This window comes from Dipodomys spectabilis, unplaced genomic scaffold, assembly GCF_019054845.1.
Source record: "Dipodomys spectabilis isolate Male_0828 unplaced genomic scaffold, ASM1905484v1 ptg000069l, whole genome shotgun sequence".
Classification (NCBI taxonomy): domain Eukaryota; kingdom Metazoa; phylum Chordata; class Mammalia; order Rodentia; family Heteromyidae; genus Dipodomys; species Dipodomys spectabilis.
The window spans coordinates 18,664,896-18,681,167 of NW_024870746.1; the positions used below are offsets into that span (position 1 = coordinate 18,664,896).

Below are 16,272 nucleotides of genomic sequence, written 5' to 3' on the forward strand. Positions count from 1 at the left end.
ATAACTTCTTTGAACAACTAAGGAACCATTTGACAAAAGGAATACCCAGATGCTGAAACATGCTCTGTGAGGGAGAGTAATGATGGGGGAACACGATTAGAGAGAGGAAGGGTGAGCAAATGCAGTGGTTATAGCCAATGTACTTCTCAAAAACTAAACTACATAGCTTGAGGACAGAGATGGAATGGGGTAAAACTGATCGAGGTGCACTGTACTCATAACCTGACTTTGAAACTGCTTTGTACAACTACTTCATAAACATAATTATTCTCTAAAAATTCTGTCTTAGACTTTGTCTCTGTGACAAATACATGATAAGAAACAGTTTAAAGGGAGAAAAGCCTTATTTGGGCTCACAGTTTCTGAGGTTTCAGTCCATGGTTAGCTCCTCCATCGTTTCTGGGTGTGTGGTGAGGCAGAGCTTCATAGCAGAAGGGTGCTGGGGAGCAGAGTGGCCAATCTAATGACAGCCAGAGAGCAGAGGGGTGGGGAAGGGAAAAGATACGCCTTACTAAGGCATGCCTCCAGTGTCATACTTTCTCCAACAAGATCCCACCCTCCGAATTTCCAATACTACCTGGCAAGGCCATGATATTATAATTTCATCAATGGATTCATCATCCATTGAGTAAGTCAGAGCACTTATCATTCAATCACCTCACAAGGATTAGATCTACAACCTCAGGAGCAAGATTTCAACACATCAATCTTTGGGCTCCAAGTCCTAACAAGTTGCTAACTGGAGGTCAAGTTGCAAAGAGGATGGTATACTTAGGGGAGAAGTCCCTGTTCTTAGGAGCTGAAAAGCAAGAATCCATCATACCTTCACCTTGTGAAGCAGAATTAAAATCATCTAGATCCCAATACCAGCTCTTACTAGCTTGCTGTGCCAACTGGGATGAATCTGTCTCTCAGGACCTTAGTGTCTCCATCTGTAAAAGACAGAGCATATCTTTTGCTCTCAAACAATGCAGACTGTGGGGAAAGCAATGAAACAATGGAAGCATGTGTTACCTGGTCACGGTGCCCTGCATCCTGGATGTCAGGAGCCATGTGCTCCCCATCTTGTCTCTGCCCCTCCATGCCTTGGACAGTGAGTGCCTGACACATGGTGAGCACTCAGGGTTTGCACCTTGAGAAGAGTATTGAAAGCCTTATTATGTGATCATTAATTTTAAAGGCTCCTGAGCCTCATCAATGATGACAAGGGTTAATGTGCCCACAGAGGAGGGCCAGCCTCCAAAGAGACCCTTCACATCGAAGAAATGGCCTTCGCTTCAAAAGTCAACCATCAGAAGACACTGAAGAGCTGAGTTTTTAAAATGCATTTTTTATTATTCAGCCTTCAGCGGAAATGTCACCTTTCTAAAGCAAGCTGTTATCATGCATTCTCTGTGCCAAATAGGAGCCTCTGAGGAGCAGGATTTTATCTCAACATTTTTAGTGATTTGTGTTTCTCTTTCAAGGAGCTCCATGCCTTAAGGCACCTGAAACACAAGACGATGTACTGTTACACAAGGAGTCAGCTCCAAAACATGAAACAGGGAGTTTTTGCAAAACAGGTTGAAGATCAGGATCAAAGCTAGAGTCCACAGCCACCCTGCCCAATAATTCATGTTCTCTCTACACCGCACCATTGTTTTCTGGTGGGCTCCTTGGTTGAAACCATATTCTCAAAGAAACCCTGTTTTGTGACAGGGCCCCCATCAGCAGGCTCAGCCACATGACAGGCCCAGAAGCAGCCAGCACAACTGCCGGCAGCGCTTGCCAATAAGCCAGATGCTGCCACATATTGGCATCTGGGTCCTGGAATAGCAACCATGTTCTCAGTCTGGCTAGGGATTCTGACCTCAGCTACAGAAGGAGACAAAGGAAGGAAAGAAAGAGATGGAGCAAGGGGAGGGAGGGCAGCCTGTGGAAGAGTCTCTTGGTAATTTCCCTACCATGGATTTAGAGCTTCCACAACAAAAGATTCATTGGAAAGCTGCTACCACTGCTGCAATGGGCGGGAGAGGTAGAGATGAGGAGCATTCGAAACCCAGCGAGTTGTTCTGGCACCTGGGAAATGGGGGTGGCTGATTCAAAAGGAGACAGCTGCAGCAGGCAGCGATTGCTCTCCCCTCCTCTTCTCAAACCATGATAGCCCACAGTGGAGATAAGCTACAGGATATAGCTTCAATCTGCAGCACAGGGACGGAGAGCAACATCAGGATGGCTATGGCTCCCGCTCTCTGGGTGCCAAGACCTAGCAGAGCCAGCAAGCCCAATTAAAATGGTAAGGGCCAGATCTAGACCCCCAGCTTAGAGGAGATCTTCACAACCAGGATCAGGTGTTCCAATCACAGGAATGGGATGCAGGCAACATTTTGCAAACGAGCAAAGCCTCATATCAAATGGTAACTCCCAATCCAAGGTGCTCCCAGGCTAACAGAAGCTTCAAGTCCTGTTGTGTCCGGGTCAGGTAGAGGTCTGGCCAGTGAGGGGTGGGTTGAATCTTGGTGTAGGGTCTCAAGTAAAAGACAAGAGAATAAAAAGCAAGTCATAGCAGGCATGTAATCTCAGCCCGCACAAGGCTGAGACAGAAGAATTACGAATTCAGGACCAGCCTGGACTACATCTGTAGACAGTTTCAAACAAAAACAAAAAAGAAAGAAAAGTAAGCAATTCCTGTTCAAAATACCAAATTCAACCCAACATCCCCTTTACTCCATATAATGTGCTTGTAAAGAGTTGCACAGGGCCTTGCATTTTAAGGCTGGGTGTGTAAGCAAGTGAGCACAAGAAGCAGACTATGTGATCAAATGAGTCCTGACCTCTGTAGTCAGACAACTGGAGAAAACACCCCAAAATCACTCATCAGCTGCAGGGTTGATTCCCCTAGTGTCAAACTAGAAGCTCTCTCTTCACCCAATACTGCATCACCTCGCCAGACCTACCCAGTATGCCTTGGGCCATAACCAGTGTATTTCTGTTGAAAGTAGGCTTTAGAGGAACTTCTACCTATGTTGGATGAAACAGCACAAAGCATGTCCTACCTAGTGTCAATTTAGAAAGGACAGCACATGAGTATCAAGGTACAGCATAGCCACTGCTCACATTGACATCCCTCAGCCAGTATTCTTACAAATGTAAGGTAAGATCCTAAAAGTAAAAAAGATAATGGTTCACCTATATTTCCTTCTGCCCCTCTACACTCTTACCTGTCAGGGACCATCTAATTTCACTGTGCTACTACGTAGTTTGAAATCAACTTGCAAATGTAAAAAAAAAAAAAAAATCAAAGCATACCCAGCTGTAGCTTCCAGTTCTAAAGAAAATACACAGTGTAGCTTCCAGTTCTAAAGAAAATACACAGTAGCAATGCTACATTGTCAGAATCCAATGGGAACATTCTGGTATCTTTCCCAAACTTGGTGTTGAGTCTTTGCATCCTGATTTTGAACAGTGAAGCAACAAAATCCTGATTTTCAACTGCAGTATTGCTTAAGAAACAACAACAAAAACCCAACAATATTGAAGTAACTAAAAGAACTGTGGTTCTAATACAGTGAAAACAGGGGTTATACCGTGGGGGAGGGACCCCTGTTTTCACTGTATTTGATGTTGGCATAATTTGGGGAGCGGAGGGGAAAAAACAAATTGTTTAAATAGGAATACAGGTTGACCCATTGCAACAATGAGATGTACAAGAGGCTATGTTGAAAAACGAACTTTACAATTTAGGCGGAGAGTGGGGGGGATAGTACTTATGGAGATGGGAGGGAAGGGATGGTAGGGGAAAAACAAAGGAGCAGGCAACAATGCTTGATAAGAAATGTACTCATTACCTTGCTCATGTGATTGTAACCCCTCTGCGCAGTATTTCCACAATAAAAAACTTATTTTTTAAAAAAAAGAAGTTTGGGGCAGGTGCTGCCTTGCAAGAAATGAGCATTACTTTTCATTAAGTCACATCGTCCTGTGGATGAGTTTTGTTGTGTGTTAAGGAAAAAATTAATGATTTTGTTGAACACACACACACACACACACACACACACAAGAACTGTGGTTCTAATGTATGTTTACAAAGGACTTAGGAAAAGAGCCATCCAGTAAAGGAAACTACAAAAGAAGTAGATGGTCCTCTTTGGGGTAACAGACACACTTTCCACCATGGGCTATTTTGCCCCTGACTTTGGATTTTTCTTTGTTCAACTTCTCCCTCCTCTGCCTTTTTCTCTTCCTTCTCCTCATTACTTCCTCTATCAACCTTTCCATTGCCACAACGGCTCCCTGGGCCTGCCTCTAAGGAAATATGCTAAATATGTCTTCAAATTCCAAACACCTGCCACAGACAAGCAAACTCAAGACAACGTAAGCAGAGACAAGGTAGTCAAGTTGAACCTAAAAGTGGCTCTTAAACCTGAACAAAGAGTTTGTGCAGATCCAGATTCACACTCTGACTCTCCCCAGAGACCCAGTTCTTTAAGACTGGGACAGAAGAGAACTAGGTCCCTCAAATTAGTTTCCAGGTAATGTCAATGCTGATGGTCTTTTTTCATTTTCCTAAAACTTTATTTGGAAACCACTTCAAACTTAGAGGAAGGTTATAGAAAGAGGGAAATTCACCTTTCACCTAGGATCCAAATTGGTGGCTACTTTCTAAGCTAAGCTAAATTATATCCAAGGAGGGAAGTCACCTTCCAGGATGTCCAGTTCAGAACACTTTCCAAACAGAAAGCAAACTTGCTACATAGAGAAAAATGAGAGAAAGGAGTAAACCGGGACCAGGGGTTTGAAGTTCTGAATAATGAGCATCATTATCTATCACGGGGAGAGGAAGGACATACACTCTCCTGGTGGTTCTCTCTAGTGATTCCTTAGGGGTGATTCTGCAAACAGTCCACAATCTCCTGGTATAAACTGGCTTCAAGGAAAAAAAAAAGCAAAGCAATTATTTGATAGGGATATGACTCTGTACACTTGAGAGAATAGACAGGAGAATGATTATACAGCCCTCTCCTTCACACTCTACCAACTCCCTCAGGACTTTATCCCTAGCCTGAATTTTCCCAATAACTCCTACCTGCTATCCTGCCTCTAATCTCTTTCTTTCAATTATTCTCCATCCTAACCCTAAAACTATCTTTCCAATAGCAGCCTGTAATAATACCAATTTTCTCAGAATCTTCACTAGTTACCCACAACCTAGAGAATAGAATATATGTCCCAGCTCGGCACCTGGTTGCCCCCTAGCTCTCAAGTTTAATGTACCTACAAACTAGACCAAAAAGAATCCACACAGCTGTTCATTTTCCTGTAACCCTGACTTTGTATACAGCTGTTTTCTTTTTTCTTTTATTTTGTGTTCCTCTGGAAACTTTTCCTCCTCCAGAAATAAAGAGGGGAAAAGTTCTTGTTTAAAGGTCCCAAGTATGATATGGTGGTGCATACTTATAACCCAGCTACCCAGATAGAATAGATAGGAGGACTGTAGTTCAAGGCCAGCCACAGGCAAAGATAAGAGCCTACTGGACAAATGAAAAAAGAACCGGATATGTGACTCAAGCAGTGGTTTAAGACCCTGAAGTCAAGCCAGAGACAGGGAAGAGGGAAGATGGGTAGAAGGGGAGGGGAGGGAATGAAAGAAGACAGGAGAAGAGGAGAGGGGAGGAGAAGAAAGGGGAGGAGGAGCAGGGGTGGAGCAGGAAAAGAAGGGAGAGAGGGAGGAAGGAATGGAGGGAGGGCAGAGGAAGTCCTATTTGTACATCAAGGTCCTGCTCCAATCTAGGAAGGCTTCCTGCAGCTCCCCACAGCTTTCTGTGTTCCCTACTGGCTATCCATTGTAATGTTTACCACATTCTGCCCACTTACCATTTATGCCTCTTTCTTCCTCTGTGTATGACACAATCCTTGAAGGTAACTATCATGTCTTTTGTTCAATGGCCAGAGAAGCCCTTAATGGAGTGAGGTAGATGAAAGTGGATGAAAAAGAAATGAGAAATTAGAAGAGTTGTCTCAAAGGAAGTGTAACAGTAATTCAGAATCTTTTTGCTAAAAACAAATTATTCAAATATCTACTAACTTTCTAATCAGAAGAAATCCAAGTGTTGTATTTTGTTGTTGGTGGTGGTGGTTGGTTGGGCTTTGGTGAGGGGGGTTGATTTTTGTACTAGTCCTAGGGCTTGAACTCAAGGCCAAGGTGTTATCCTTGAGCTCTTTTTCTTTTCCCCCCTCAAGGCCAGTGTTCTCCACTTGAGTCACAGCTCCACTTCTAGCTTTTTGGTGTTAAATGGAAGATAAGAGCCTCATGGATGTCACTTCCCAGGAGGGCTGTGAACTGTGATCCCCAGATCTTAGCCTCTTGAGCAGCTAGGATTACAGGCATGAGCATTGCAGGCATTGCACAGCTGTATAAAATTTTTAATGTTTCCTCAACACTAGACCTTTTCCTTGACTCTTCTGTCTTTCCCATCACTTTTCTGTACAGATGCCCATGTCACTAGAACAGTCACATCTGAGTCACCATTTTGCACAAAAATAGACTCAACTCCATGTGCCTCTTTTGCTAGGGTGACCAAAACTATACCTTGTGGACTCTACCAATCCCAAAGCTTTCAGAGGAGTCTGGTTAACATTCCCAGAAGAGTTAATTTTTTGATATGAAATTTTTTGAGGTTTACAAAAGCAGAATGCCAGCAATCCTAAGTGTGCCAAAAAGCTGACTCTGCCCTTTGCAGGCACTCGCTGGCCTCTTCCTTCTCTACCAGCATGCCAGCTGCTTTTGGTATAAAGAAAGTGCTGGAACTGACTCTCGGTAAGTATATCACCTCATCAGTCCCAAAGGCAGGCCAGCCATCTCTGTTCCAAGTACAGGAGAATTTCCATTCTGCCTCTTTCCGAGAGAGACAGAATTGTATTTAAACCCAGCCCAACCAAAAAAAAAAAAAAAAATGTTTCCATTGTTCCTATCAGTTGGGCCAAAACACCTAACCAGGGCTGTGCTGCACTGCTCTAGACTAGCCTCATCAGGTTATTTTCTTTCTCCTACCTCATCCACCTTCTCTTATGTCCAGTACTACCTGAGATGACACACCTAACTGAAGGGAAGAAGTCATGTGACTTCCTGTATACTGTCCTGATTAAGTGATGCCGAGTCACAATACGTGCAGTACTCGCTTCTCATTTCCTCACTGCTATTGTGCGTACAACTTTGTTTGGAAGAGCTGGCTTCTCAGCATTTGCTGTTCAGTAACTCTTCAACATGAGGGCTTAATAAGAAATCCTTATAATGAGCTGAATAGACACCAAATATCAAAGACCCAAATTACTCAGACTGATAGAGGTTGGTGCGCTGCATTAAATAGGAACACAGAGAGTATCAGTTTTGCTCTCTGATTATGCCTGCCAAAGGACTGAGTCAAACAAACATATAAGCTATGACAGATGAGGGCAACAAGGGGCAAATACCACTGTATTTGTGGAGAAATGTACAAGCAAGCAAGCAAATGTAGGTGTGCTCTAATCTTCTCTTTCATGTACTTCTGTCCAGACCTTCAATTCTCCTTCCAGTGTACAGCTGATGGAGATATAACCTCAGTTTCATTCTATTTATGTTTTTTTATAGCTGTATAACCACCAAGGGCTATGCTACTGAGTGGGTATATGGCAGCAACCCAAGTCTGTGGGATTAATAGAAAAATAATTGTAAGAAAACAGTTAAGTACCAATTTAAGATGTTCATTAACCTTGTCTTTCTACAATGTTGGTTTATCGTAATAGTTCACTCAGAAGAATAGAAAATCCATCACATACTTGTAGGGCTCAGAACTCACGTACCCTCTTATGCTCCAGGTGACAGAGCAAGTCCAGAACAGTATTATTTGATTAAGGTTATATAGCTAATTAGTCACGGGGACATGACTAGGGCACCACTCCACCACTTCCCATTCTATTCCACAATCCTCAAGGAAAGAGCCTGAAATACCAGGCTCCATTACCCACAGCATTTAGATAAACCAGAGGTTAAATCAACTTCTCTAAAGAAGAAAGATGATCAGTCTTAGGCTCTGGCCTTCACTAGGAAGTAATTTGTAAGTCTAGTAATAATGCTATAAGGAGCCCTGGAAAGACAAAGAACCCTTCAGAAATATGGCAAAGCATCCATCTATTTATATTCCTAACTTATTGGACAAATGAATTCAACAAATGTGTAAGACCTAGCATGAGTATTACTTATAAATGTTATACCTTTCAATCCATGCAAAACCCAATCTTGATTAACAATGACCCTGAGATAAGGTAGGCTAGGAAAAGCTTCAAAATCAAAACAAATAGGAGTTGTAGCTGTTTAAATACATTGAGAAAAGCTCAGCTAGTTCATGGATGTAGAAAGCAGAATGGTGCTCACCAAAGAAAAGGCAATGGACAGGCCAAGATGTTGGTCAAAGGAACAAAGACAACAGGAAAAGGGCCTGGTAATCTGTCTTACATCGCTCATAAGGATAGACCCTTATATTACCCAACTACTTAAAGAATGGATTTAAAAGGTTCCCACTGAAAATAAATACTAAGTATGTGAAGTGATGAGTATGTTAATTTGATGACAACATGTCTATCAGAACATCACTATACCTCACAGATACATATTTCTCAGCTAAAAACAAAACTTTTAAGAACTCAATTTTTTTTTGGGGGGGGGAAGATGAGAAGGGATGGTAAGAGGAAACAGAAAAAATAATTTAAAAAAGAACTGTTTTTTAAATCCTGTTTCAAAACTACTTAATTTTTTTTAAAAAAAGAGCTCAGTTACCACAGGAATTTGAAAAGATCAAATATTACCTCATGTCAGAGTTAAAGCAAGCTGCTAAAATTTAGGCAGTATCTTTTACATAGGAAGCTTACCTATCTGAGAAATGGTGATGGCAGATTTCCATATCGCATCCCAAGACAGTGGCCCTAACGTAATAGTGCTGGCAACCTGGATGGAAAAGTGCTTTTATAAAGAGCACAGCCAAGTAATAGTGAATAATTTAAAATCACACATGAGGGAACAGAGACTCAGATATTTGTGCCTTCATGCTCAAAACGTTATTATTCAAAATAGCAGGAAGTTGAAACCACACATTTTCACTCACAGATAAGTGGTTAAGCAAAGTGGAGTCTGTATGTACAAGAGTACTGAGCATTAAAAAGAAGTAAAATTGATGCATGCTACAGGCGTGACAATGAACCTAGAAAGCTTCATTCTAAGTGAAAAATGAACAAATATTTTGTGATTCCACTTATATCAAGTGCCTAGATTTGTCATATTCATAGAAGGAACATTAGTTACAGGAGCCAGGGAGAGGAATAATGTACAGTTACTGTGTCATAAGTACAGAATTTCAGTTTTGAACGATGAAAAAAGTCCTAGAGATGAACAGTGGTGATAGGTGCCCAAAAATGTGAATATGCTTAATGCCACTAGTGAATGATATATTTAATAATGGTTAAAATGGCAAATTTTATTATAAATTTTACCATTATAAAAAAACCAGGTAAAAAATACTAACTAGTGATTTATTTTATGATTTTTGACCCATATTCTGTCTCTTGCTTCACCAAACAATACAAAAACAACATCATCACTCAAGCCATTATTAGAGCTTAAGATAAAAATAGCTTAGGTTTCACCCCCACAGTCATTTACTCTATGTGTTCATTACTAGAATAATTGACATCCACCATGATTATGAGTGAAACATTTACATTAAGCACAAGCTCCAATAAAACATACAAAGAATGGAAGAAACGGAACCAGGGAACTGTGTTGACAGATTGACATAGCAACCATCTGTTGACATTACCGTCCTTTGAGTCCAGGGGCCCAAATCATGTGGTAGGGCAGGTTGTGAAGGCTTGGAGCATTTGTGGAAGGAAGTTAGTTCTGTATGGCCAACTCTAAATACTTGCAGATTTCCTACTAGACCTACACAGGAAGTCATTCTTGTGCCTCACCTGCACTGAGTTCCTGCCATGAGGCTGGGGACTAGTGAGTTGAGATCAGTTCCAGGGAGTGATGTCATCTTGACTGAGTCCTGATCTTGGTGACCTGCTCCCCAGCCTGGTGTTATTGCAGCCCTTCAGCTGGGTTTCAGGTTATAAGGGGACCAAAAAGGGGAAATAGGGAGTAGAGTAGTAGAAAAGGGAAAAATGCTTGCACATTTCCTTTGTTTCATTAAAGCATTTTCTGCTTCCATTTAATTTGATGGGAGGATGGCTGATGGCAGATGGATGCTATACAGATGCTCTTACAATCGGGGTGGGCCTTCACACAGATCTCAAAAATACAAAGATTAAAACAGATAGAAAATATCAGGGCCTGGGAGTGAAGCTGTGATTCATGCTTTGCCAGCATTCACAAGTCTCTGAGTTTGATCCCTACCATCACAAGAAAAAACAGAAAAAGCTAAACAATTTCCAATGATTTCTGGTGGCTTCTAACTTGAAAACTATGCCTTATTCTTTCATGTTTGGATAAAGTTTACAGAACAGATACTAATACTTTTTTAACTCTATTTTTTTTTGGTCTTTTCCTTTTTGGTACTGGGGATCGAAGTCAGGACACTGCACTTGCTAGGCAAGCACTTTGCCACTGAGCTACATCCCAACCCAATACTATACTTTTAAAACACATCTTTAAGTTTTTGTAAACTATGGCAACATAAATAATATATACAAATGTCTAGAGATATATGGATACTATATTCTGTCTATACAATGTCAAGCAGATTGTGAGTCAGAAACAAAATCGGACAGACATTCCATTCCTTTTAGATGAGATCCTTTGTGTTTAGATAGAAACAAGTTTTTAGGTAAAAAAGTAAAATGAAGTTAAATGTAAGAAACAGTAAGCAGACACTGATAATATTTCAAAGGACAGGAATAGAAAAAAAATCTTTAAAGAATTTTAAACCTTAACTATTAAATGAAGGAGACAACTAAATTTTTACCACGTTTATTTTATATCATGATTTTCTTTTTTTTAGTCCTTATTAAGTTGACACAGTTTGGGGAAATAAATACTCCCTTCCCTTTTCTGCTGCAAGTGTGTTAACAGAAGTAGGACAGATAATATGAGAGAATAAGCAAAAGGCACAAGAAATGGTGATGCATGGAGAGAAAGACGAGCTGGAACACAGAGGAGTGAATGTTAAGGGCTCTTGCTAATAAGTACTAACTAATGAAGTTCAAAACTGGCAACATAAAAGTATGATCCCCTTTCCAAAATAACAGAGGACTCCATTCAAAACACATTGATTATGTGGCATCATAGTACAAGCTTCCTTTCAGGCATTATGGGTATATTTTTTCTCAGTTTTTAAAGTCCCATGGATGACATTGTTCTTGAGTATTTTTAGTGTATTATTCAGTAAATATTAATTTGATCATATCAACCAAGCCCAGTTAGCAGAGACACTAGTAGCTGCCATGTAAGTATCCTTCATTCAAGTAAAACTTTATTGTTCACTTAGAGCTTCATGGCGAGGAACTTCTGGAAAGGCATTCATTCCTATTTCAGTTGGGTTTGCAACACACCAGCAGCCCTAAATGTAAATTAAGTCACACCTGGGTTATAAGTATGTATGTAACAGCCACTGGCAAAAATGGCTTATATTTTGCCCAGATAGTAACTATAAATGAATCCCTTTTAGCCTCCCACCTCCTAATTTCCTCTAGGGGTTCTTGCCTATATGCTTTGGTGCTTCATGAATGACTGTGAGGCTGCTCCCGTATGGAGATGACAATGTGTGAGGAACGCCTTGCACGGTATTCATCTCATCAATTCTGCCCAATCCACAGGAGTGAAAAATGGATGAGACTTGATATCTTCAACACCAGCAACTCCAGCCCCAAGACGTTCCAGAGGGTTGAACTGCAAGAGCTGAAAAAGAAGATCTAGTAAATGGTAGGCATCCCACCAGTGAGGCAAAGGAAATGGCCCCGATTAATAGACAACTGAATATGTGTTCTGGTAAAGGAGCTATGTACCCACTCTGGCTGTGGGGTGGTGATGTGAGTTTATGGCTTCTCAACTGTTCTGAAACATGACCCTCATCTTCTTATGGTATAATGGAGTCAATGTATACCACAACATTAAGTAGACAGTTCACTAAGCCACCACTAAGTGGTGGTAAATGCCTAATCCCAGCGTGTGGGAGGCTGAGACAGAAAAATAGAAGTATGAGACTAGCCTGGGTTTTATAGTGAGATCCTGTCTCAAAACAACCCAACTACCCAACACATAACACCTAAAGAAGGAAAGGAGTAAGGATGCTGCTCAGTGGCAGAACATTTGCCTAATATATGCAAAGCCCTGGGTTTGCTTGCCAGTACCAACCACCAAAAATAAAAATTTTACTAAATTCTTAGAAAGAGCATTGTTTCCCTTTAATGTCTGAACAAACCAATTTGTGTCACAATTTCTTTGGAATTTCTAGTTTACAAATCAAATAATTTATTTTAAAAATTGACCCAATGAAGAACAGGTAAGGATTTCTTCAGAAATCAGAATCACGTATAAAACAAGTTAATAATGTCATACACAAGTCTCTTAATACTGGAATACAGACACAGAAATATGAGTACTCTGGTCATGCTGGAAAAATACATCTTGAGACACTCATACACACTCAGATTCTTGCCTTTTAGCTTTACTGATGGGACAATTTACATTGCTAATAGTCATCTATTGTAAGTATGCAATTCAATTTTGGGTTTTTTTTAAACAAATTTAGAGTGGTGCAACCATTATCACATCCAGTTTCAGGACACAGTCAACCCCTAGTCCCATGTCCAATCTAGGCATGATGTGCTTTCTGTCTCAATAAACTGTGTCTTCTGGACATTTCCTATAAAGGGTCATGAAATATGCAGCCTTTGAAGCTTCCTCCTTCACTTTTTGAGCTTCATCTACAATGTAGCAGGTATCAACTTTTTATTTCTTGATAGTACTCCCTAGATACACTAATTCACCAGTTAATAGACATGGACTTTCCAGGTTGGGGCTGTAATGTCCCAAATGGTTAGAATGGCTATAATGCCATTAACATTTACATGTATTTCTTTGTGTGATATATGATAGTTCTGCATTTTCTAAAGTATATTTCTAGGAAAAGCATTTCTAGGTCTCATAGTTAAGTTTGTGTTTAACTTCTAAAGAAATGTCAAACTTTTCTAAAATTGCTGTACCATTTTACATTTCTACCAGCAATGCATAAGAAAGGGAAGTTTCTTTACTCCCTGGCTATTTGTTAATAACCTTCTAGTAGATATTATATCTTATGAAATTGAATTGCTTAATTACTAAGATAGTGAACAACTTTTCATACCCATATTGCCATTCATATAACTTCTTTGGTGAAATACGCAATTTTTTGTCCCTTTTCAAACTAAGTTGCCTATTGATAATCGAGTAAAAAGAATTATTTATATATTCTGAATTCAAATATAAATATATGACTTACAAATATTTTCCCCAATCTGTGGCTTGTTTTTCATTTTTTAATGGTGTCTTTTGAAATGCTTTCAATGTTAAAAGTTTTCCTTTTATAGACCATTTTCTTGGTGTTCTAATTAACTTTGCTTAACTCAAGGCTATGAATACTTCTCTTACATTTTCTTCTACAGTTTTTATAGTTTTAGCTCTTAAATACAGCTTGAGGAGATACTTTCAGTAGATATGGTAGATAGTAAAGGTCTTAGTTCCTTTTGTTTTTGTTGTAAATATGCGATTTTCCTGCACCACTTATTAAAAACACAGTTAAGCTGGGCAATGATGGCTCACACCTGTAATCCTAGCTACTCAGAAGGCTAAGATATGAAGATCTCAGTTTGAAGACAGCCTGGGCAGAAAAGTCCCCATGAGACTCTTACTTCCACTTAACCACTCAAAAACCAGAAGTGGTGCTGTGGCTCAAGTGGTAGAGCACTGGCCATGAGAGGCTCAGGGTCAGTGCCCAAGCCCTGAGTTCAAGCCCCACAATCGACAAAAATAAATAAAATAAAAAAATCAAAACACAGTTGTCTATTCTCTTTCACAATTGTTTTGGATGCCCTACGGTCATCTTCATGTTCAGATATAATTTTCACAATATTAATTTTGCTGATCCTTTCAAAGAGCCAACTTGTGATTTCCTTGATTTTTCACTCTGTGTGTGTGTGTGTGTGTGTGTGTGTGTGTGTGTGCGCATTGCCAGTTGTGTGGCCTAAACTCTGGGCCTGGGCACTGTCCCTCAGCTCTTCAGCTCAAGGCTAGCACTCTATCACTTGAGCCACAGTGCCACTTCCGGCTTTTTCTGCTTATGTGGTGCTGAGGAATCGAGCCCAGGGCTTCATGCATGCAAGGCAAGCGCTCTACCACGGAGCCACCTTCCCAGCCCCTATTTTTCTGTTTTGTATCTTACTAATTTCTGTTTTGTTTCTCCTCTTTCTTCTCTCTTTCTCCTTCTCCTTCTTCTTTGTCAGTTGTGGGGCTTGAACTCTGGGTGTAGGCACTGTCCCTGAGCTCTTCAGGTCAAGGCAAGCACTCTTCCGCTTGAGCCACAGTGCCACTTTTCTGGTGGTTAATTGAAGTCTCATAGATTCTCTCATAGACTCTCCTGCCAGGGCTGGCTCAGCCTCCTCAGTAGCTAGGATTACAGATGTGAGCCACTGGAGGCAGGCTGTTTCTTTTCTTTTAGATTTACCTTGCTTTTTACACTTCTTTTCAGTTTCTTAACATATAACTTTCTCTTTTTTTTTCTGATATAGCTATTTTGAGCCATAACATTTCCATTTCCAGTATTCTTTATTTTTCTCTTCAGATCTGAGATACTATCTACTGTCATTTCCTTTCATTTTGAAAGAATTATATAAGACTTCTTGTACTGCAGCTTGGCATTAATGAATTATCAGTCTTTATCTGGGAATGTCTTTATTTCATCTTCATTGTTGAGGGATAATTTTCCTAAATTCTTAATTAACTGTTACTTCCTTTCAGCACCTTGAATACAACAGTCTTCTATCCTCTATTGTTTTTGGTGAAATTAGGAATTAATACTTCCTTCTATATGATGAGTTTTCTTTGGCTGCTTCTGAGTTTTTCCTTTATTTTTGTCTTTCAAGTTGATTAGAGTATGCCTAAACGTAGTTCTCTGTTCTTCTGTTAAAGGTTTGCTGAGCTCCTTGGATGCACAGATTAGTGCTTTTTATGTTTCTTAAGATATTGTTGCTGCCCCCTTTTCACAACAGCCACTCTATATACATTGATACTTTTTCTTCTATTTCACACAGTTCTCTTTGACCCTGTTTATTTCTCCCTCAATGTTTGAGTCTGATTTTCACATTGAATAATTTCTGTTGATTTACCTACAAGTTCATTAATTCTTCTTTTTCTATCCTAAAAAAGCTGCTACTCAGTAGATTGCTTTCTCTAGTGAATTTTTCATTTCATTAATTATATTTTTTATTCCATTGATTCTTTTTTCAATTTAACACTTCTCTTTGGTTCTTTTTCTTCTTTAGTATAATTTCCATCTTCTTAATAATTTCTCTTTGTGGATTTGTTGTCATAGATCCCTTACATGTCAAAGCAAAAAGTTAAATAGAGAGAGAGTATACTGCTAAGGGAAATGACAGGCTCAAGCTAGATGGTTCAGGAGCCCTTTTTACCTCTTTTAATTCTCTGAAAATAGTATAATAGTTGTCTGTCTTAAATCCAAAACCTGGGACAGTTGAAGACAACTTTTTTCTTTTTATTAAGTAGTTGTACAAAGTAGTTGCTATGTAACAAAGGAAGACAATATCTTTTGCTGATTTTCCCCTGTCCTATTGCTGTCCTAATAGCAATAGCTAGGAGTGGTGGCATTTGCCTATAATCCCAGCACTCTGGAGAAAAAGGTAGGAGGATCTTGAGTTTGAGGTCTGCCTGAGCTACATAGTGAGTGCAAGACCAGCCTGGCTACATAGCGAAACCCTATCTCAAAGCAACGACAACAAAACAATTTCCATTACATTAATTGTGTGTCAGGCATTACTGTAAGTGATTAACACAGGTCAATCTACTTAACTCACTGTAGCTCTAAAATAGCTACTATTGTTATTTATTCTATATATGAGAGAACAAAGGCTCAAAGAAAATAAGAAACTTGTTTACAATCAGATGGGTAATAAGCAGCGTGTTACACTGCTGCATGAATGTGTGATCAGCAAATGCCAAGATATTTCTTCACTGTGATACTACCAAAGCCACAGGGGAGAAAAGCATATACT

General features: G+C 39.9%; 1 protein-coding gene across 3 annotated transcripts in view; it reads right to left on the reverse strand.

Moving 5' to 3' along the window:
* Positions 1-10,962: 10,962 nt before the first annotated feature.
* Positions 10,963-16,272, reverse strand: part of Rps6kc1 (ribosomal protein S6 kinase C1) — a 155,111-nt gene continuing 149,801 nt past the window's right edge. For all 3 annotated transcript variants that reach the window (XM_042681891.1, XM_042681890.1, XM_042681892.1), the window contains one exon: positions 10,963-11,905. In XM_042681891.1, coding sequence (XP_042537825.1) covers positions 11,795-11,905 — 111 coding nt within the window. In that variant the 3' untranslated portion in view covers positions 10,963-11,794. The remainder of the gene's footprint in view (positions 11,906-16,272) is intronic.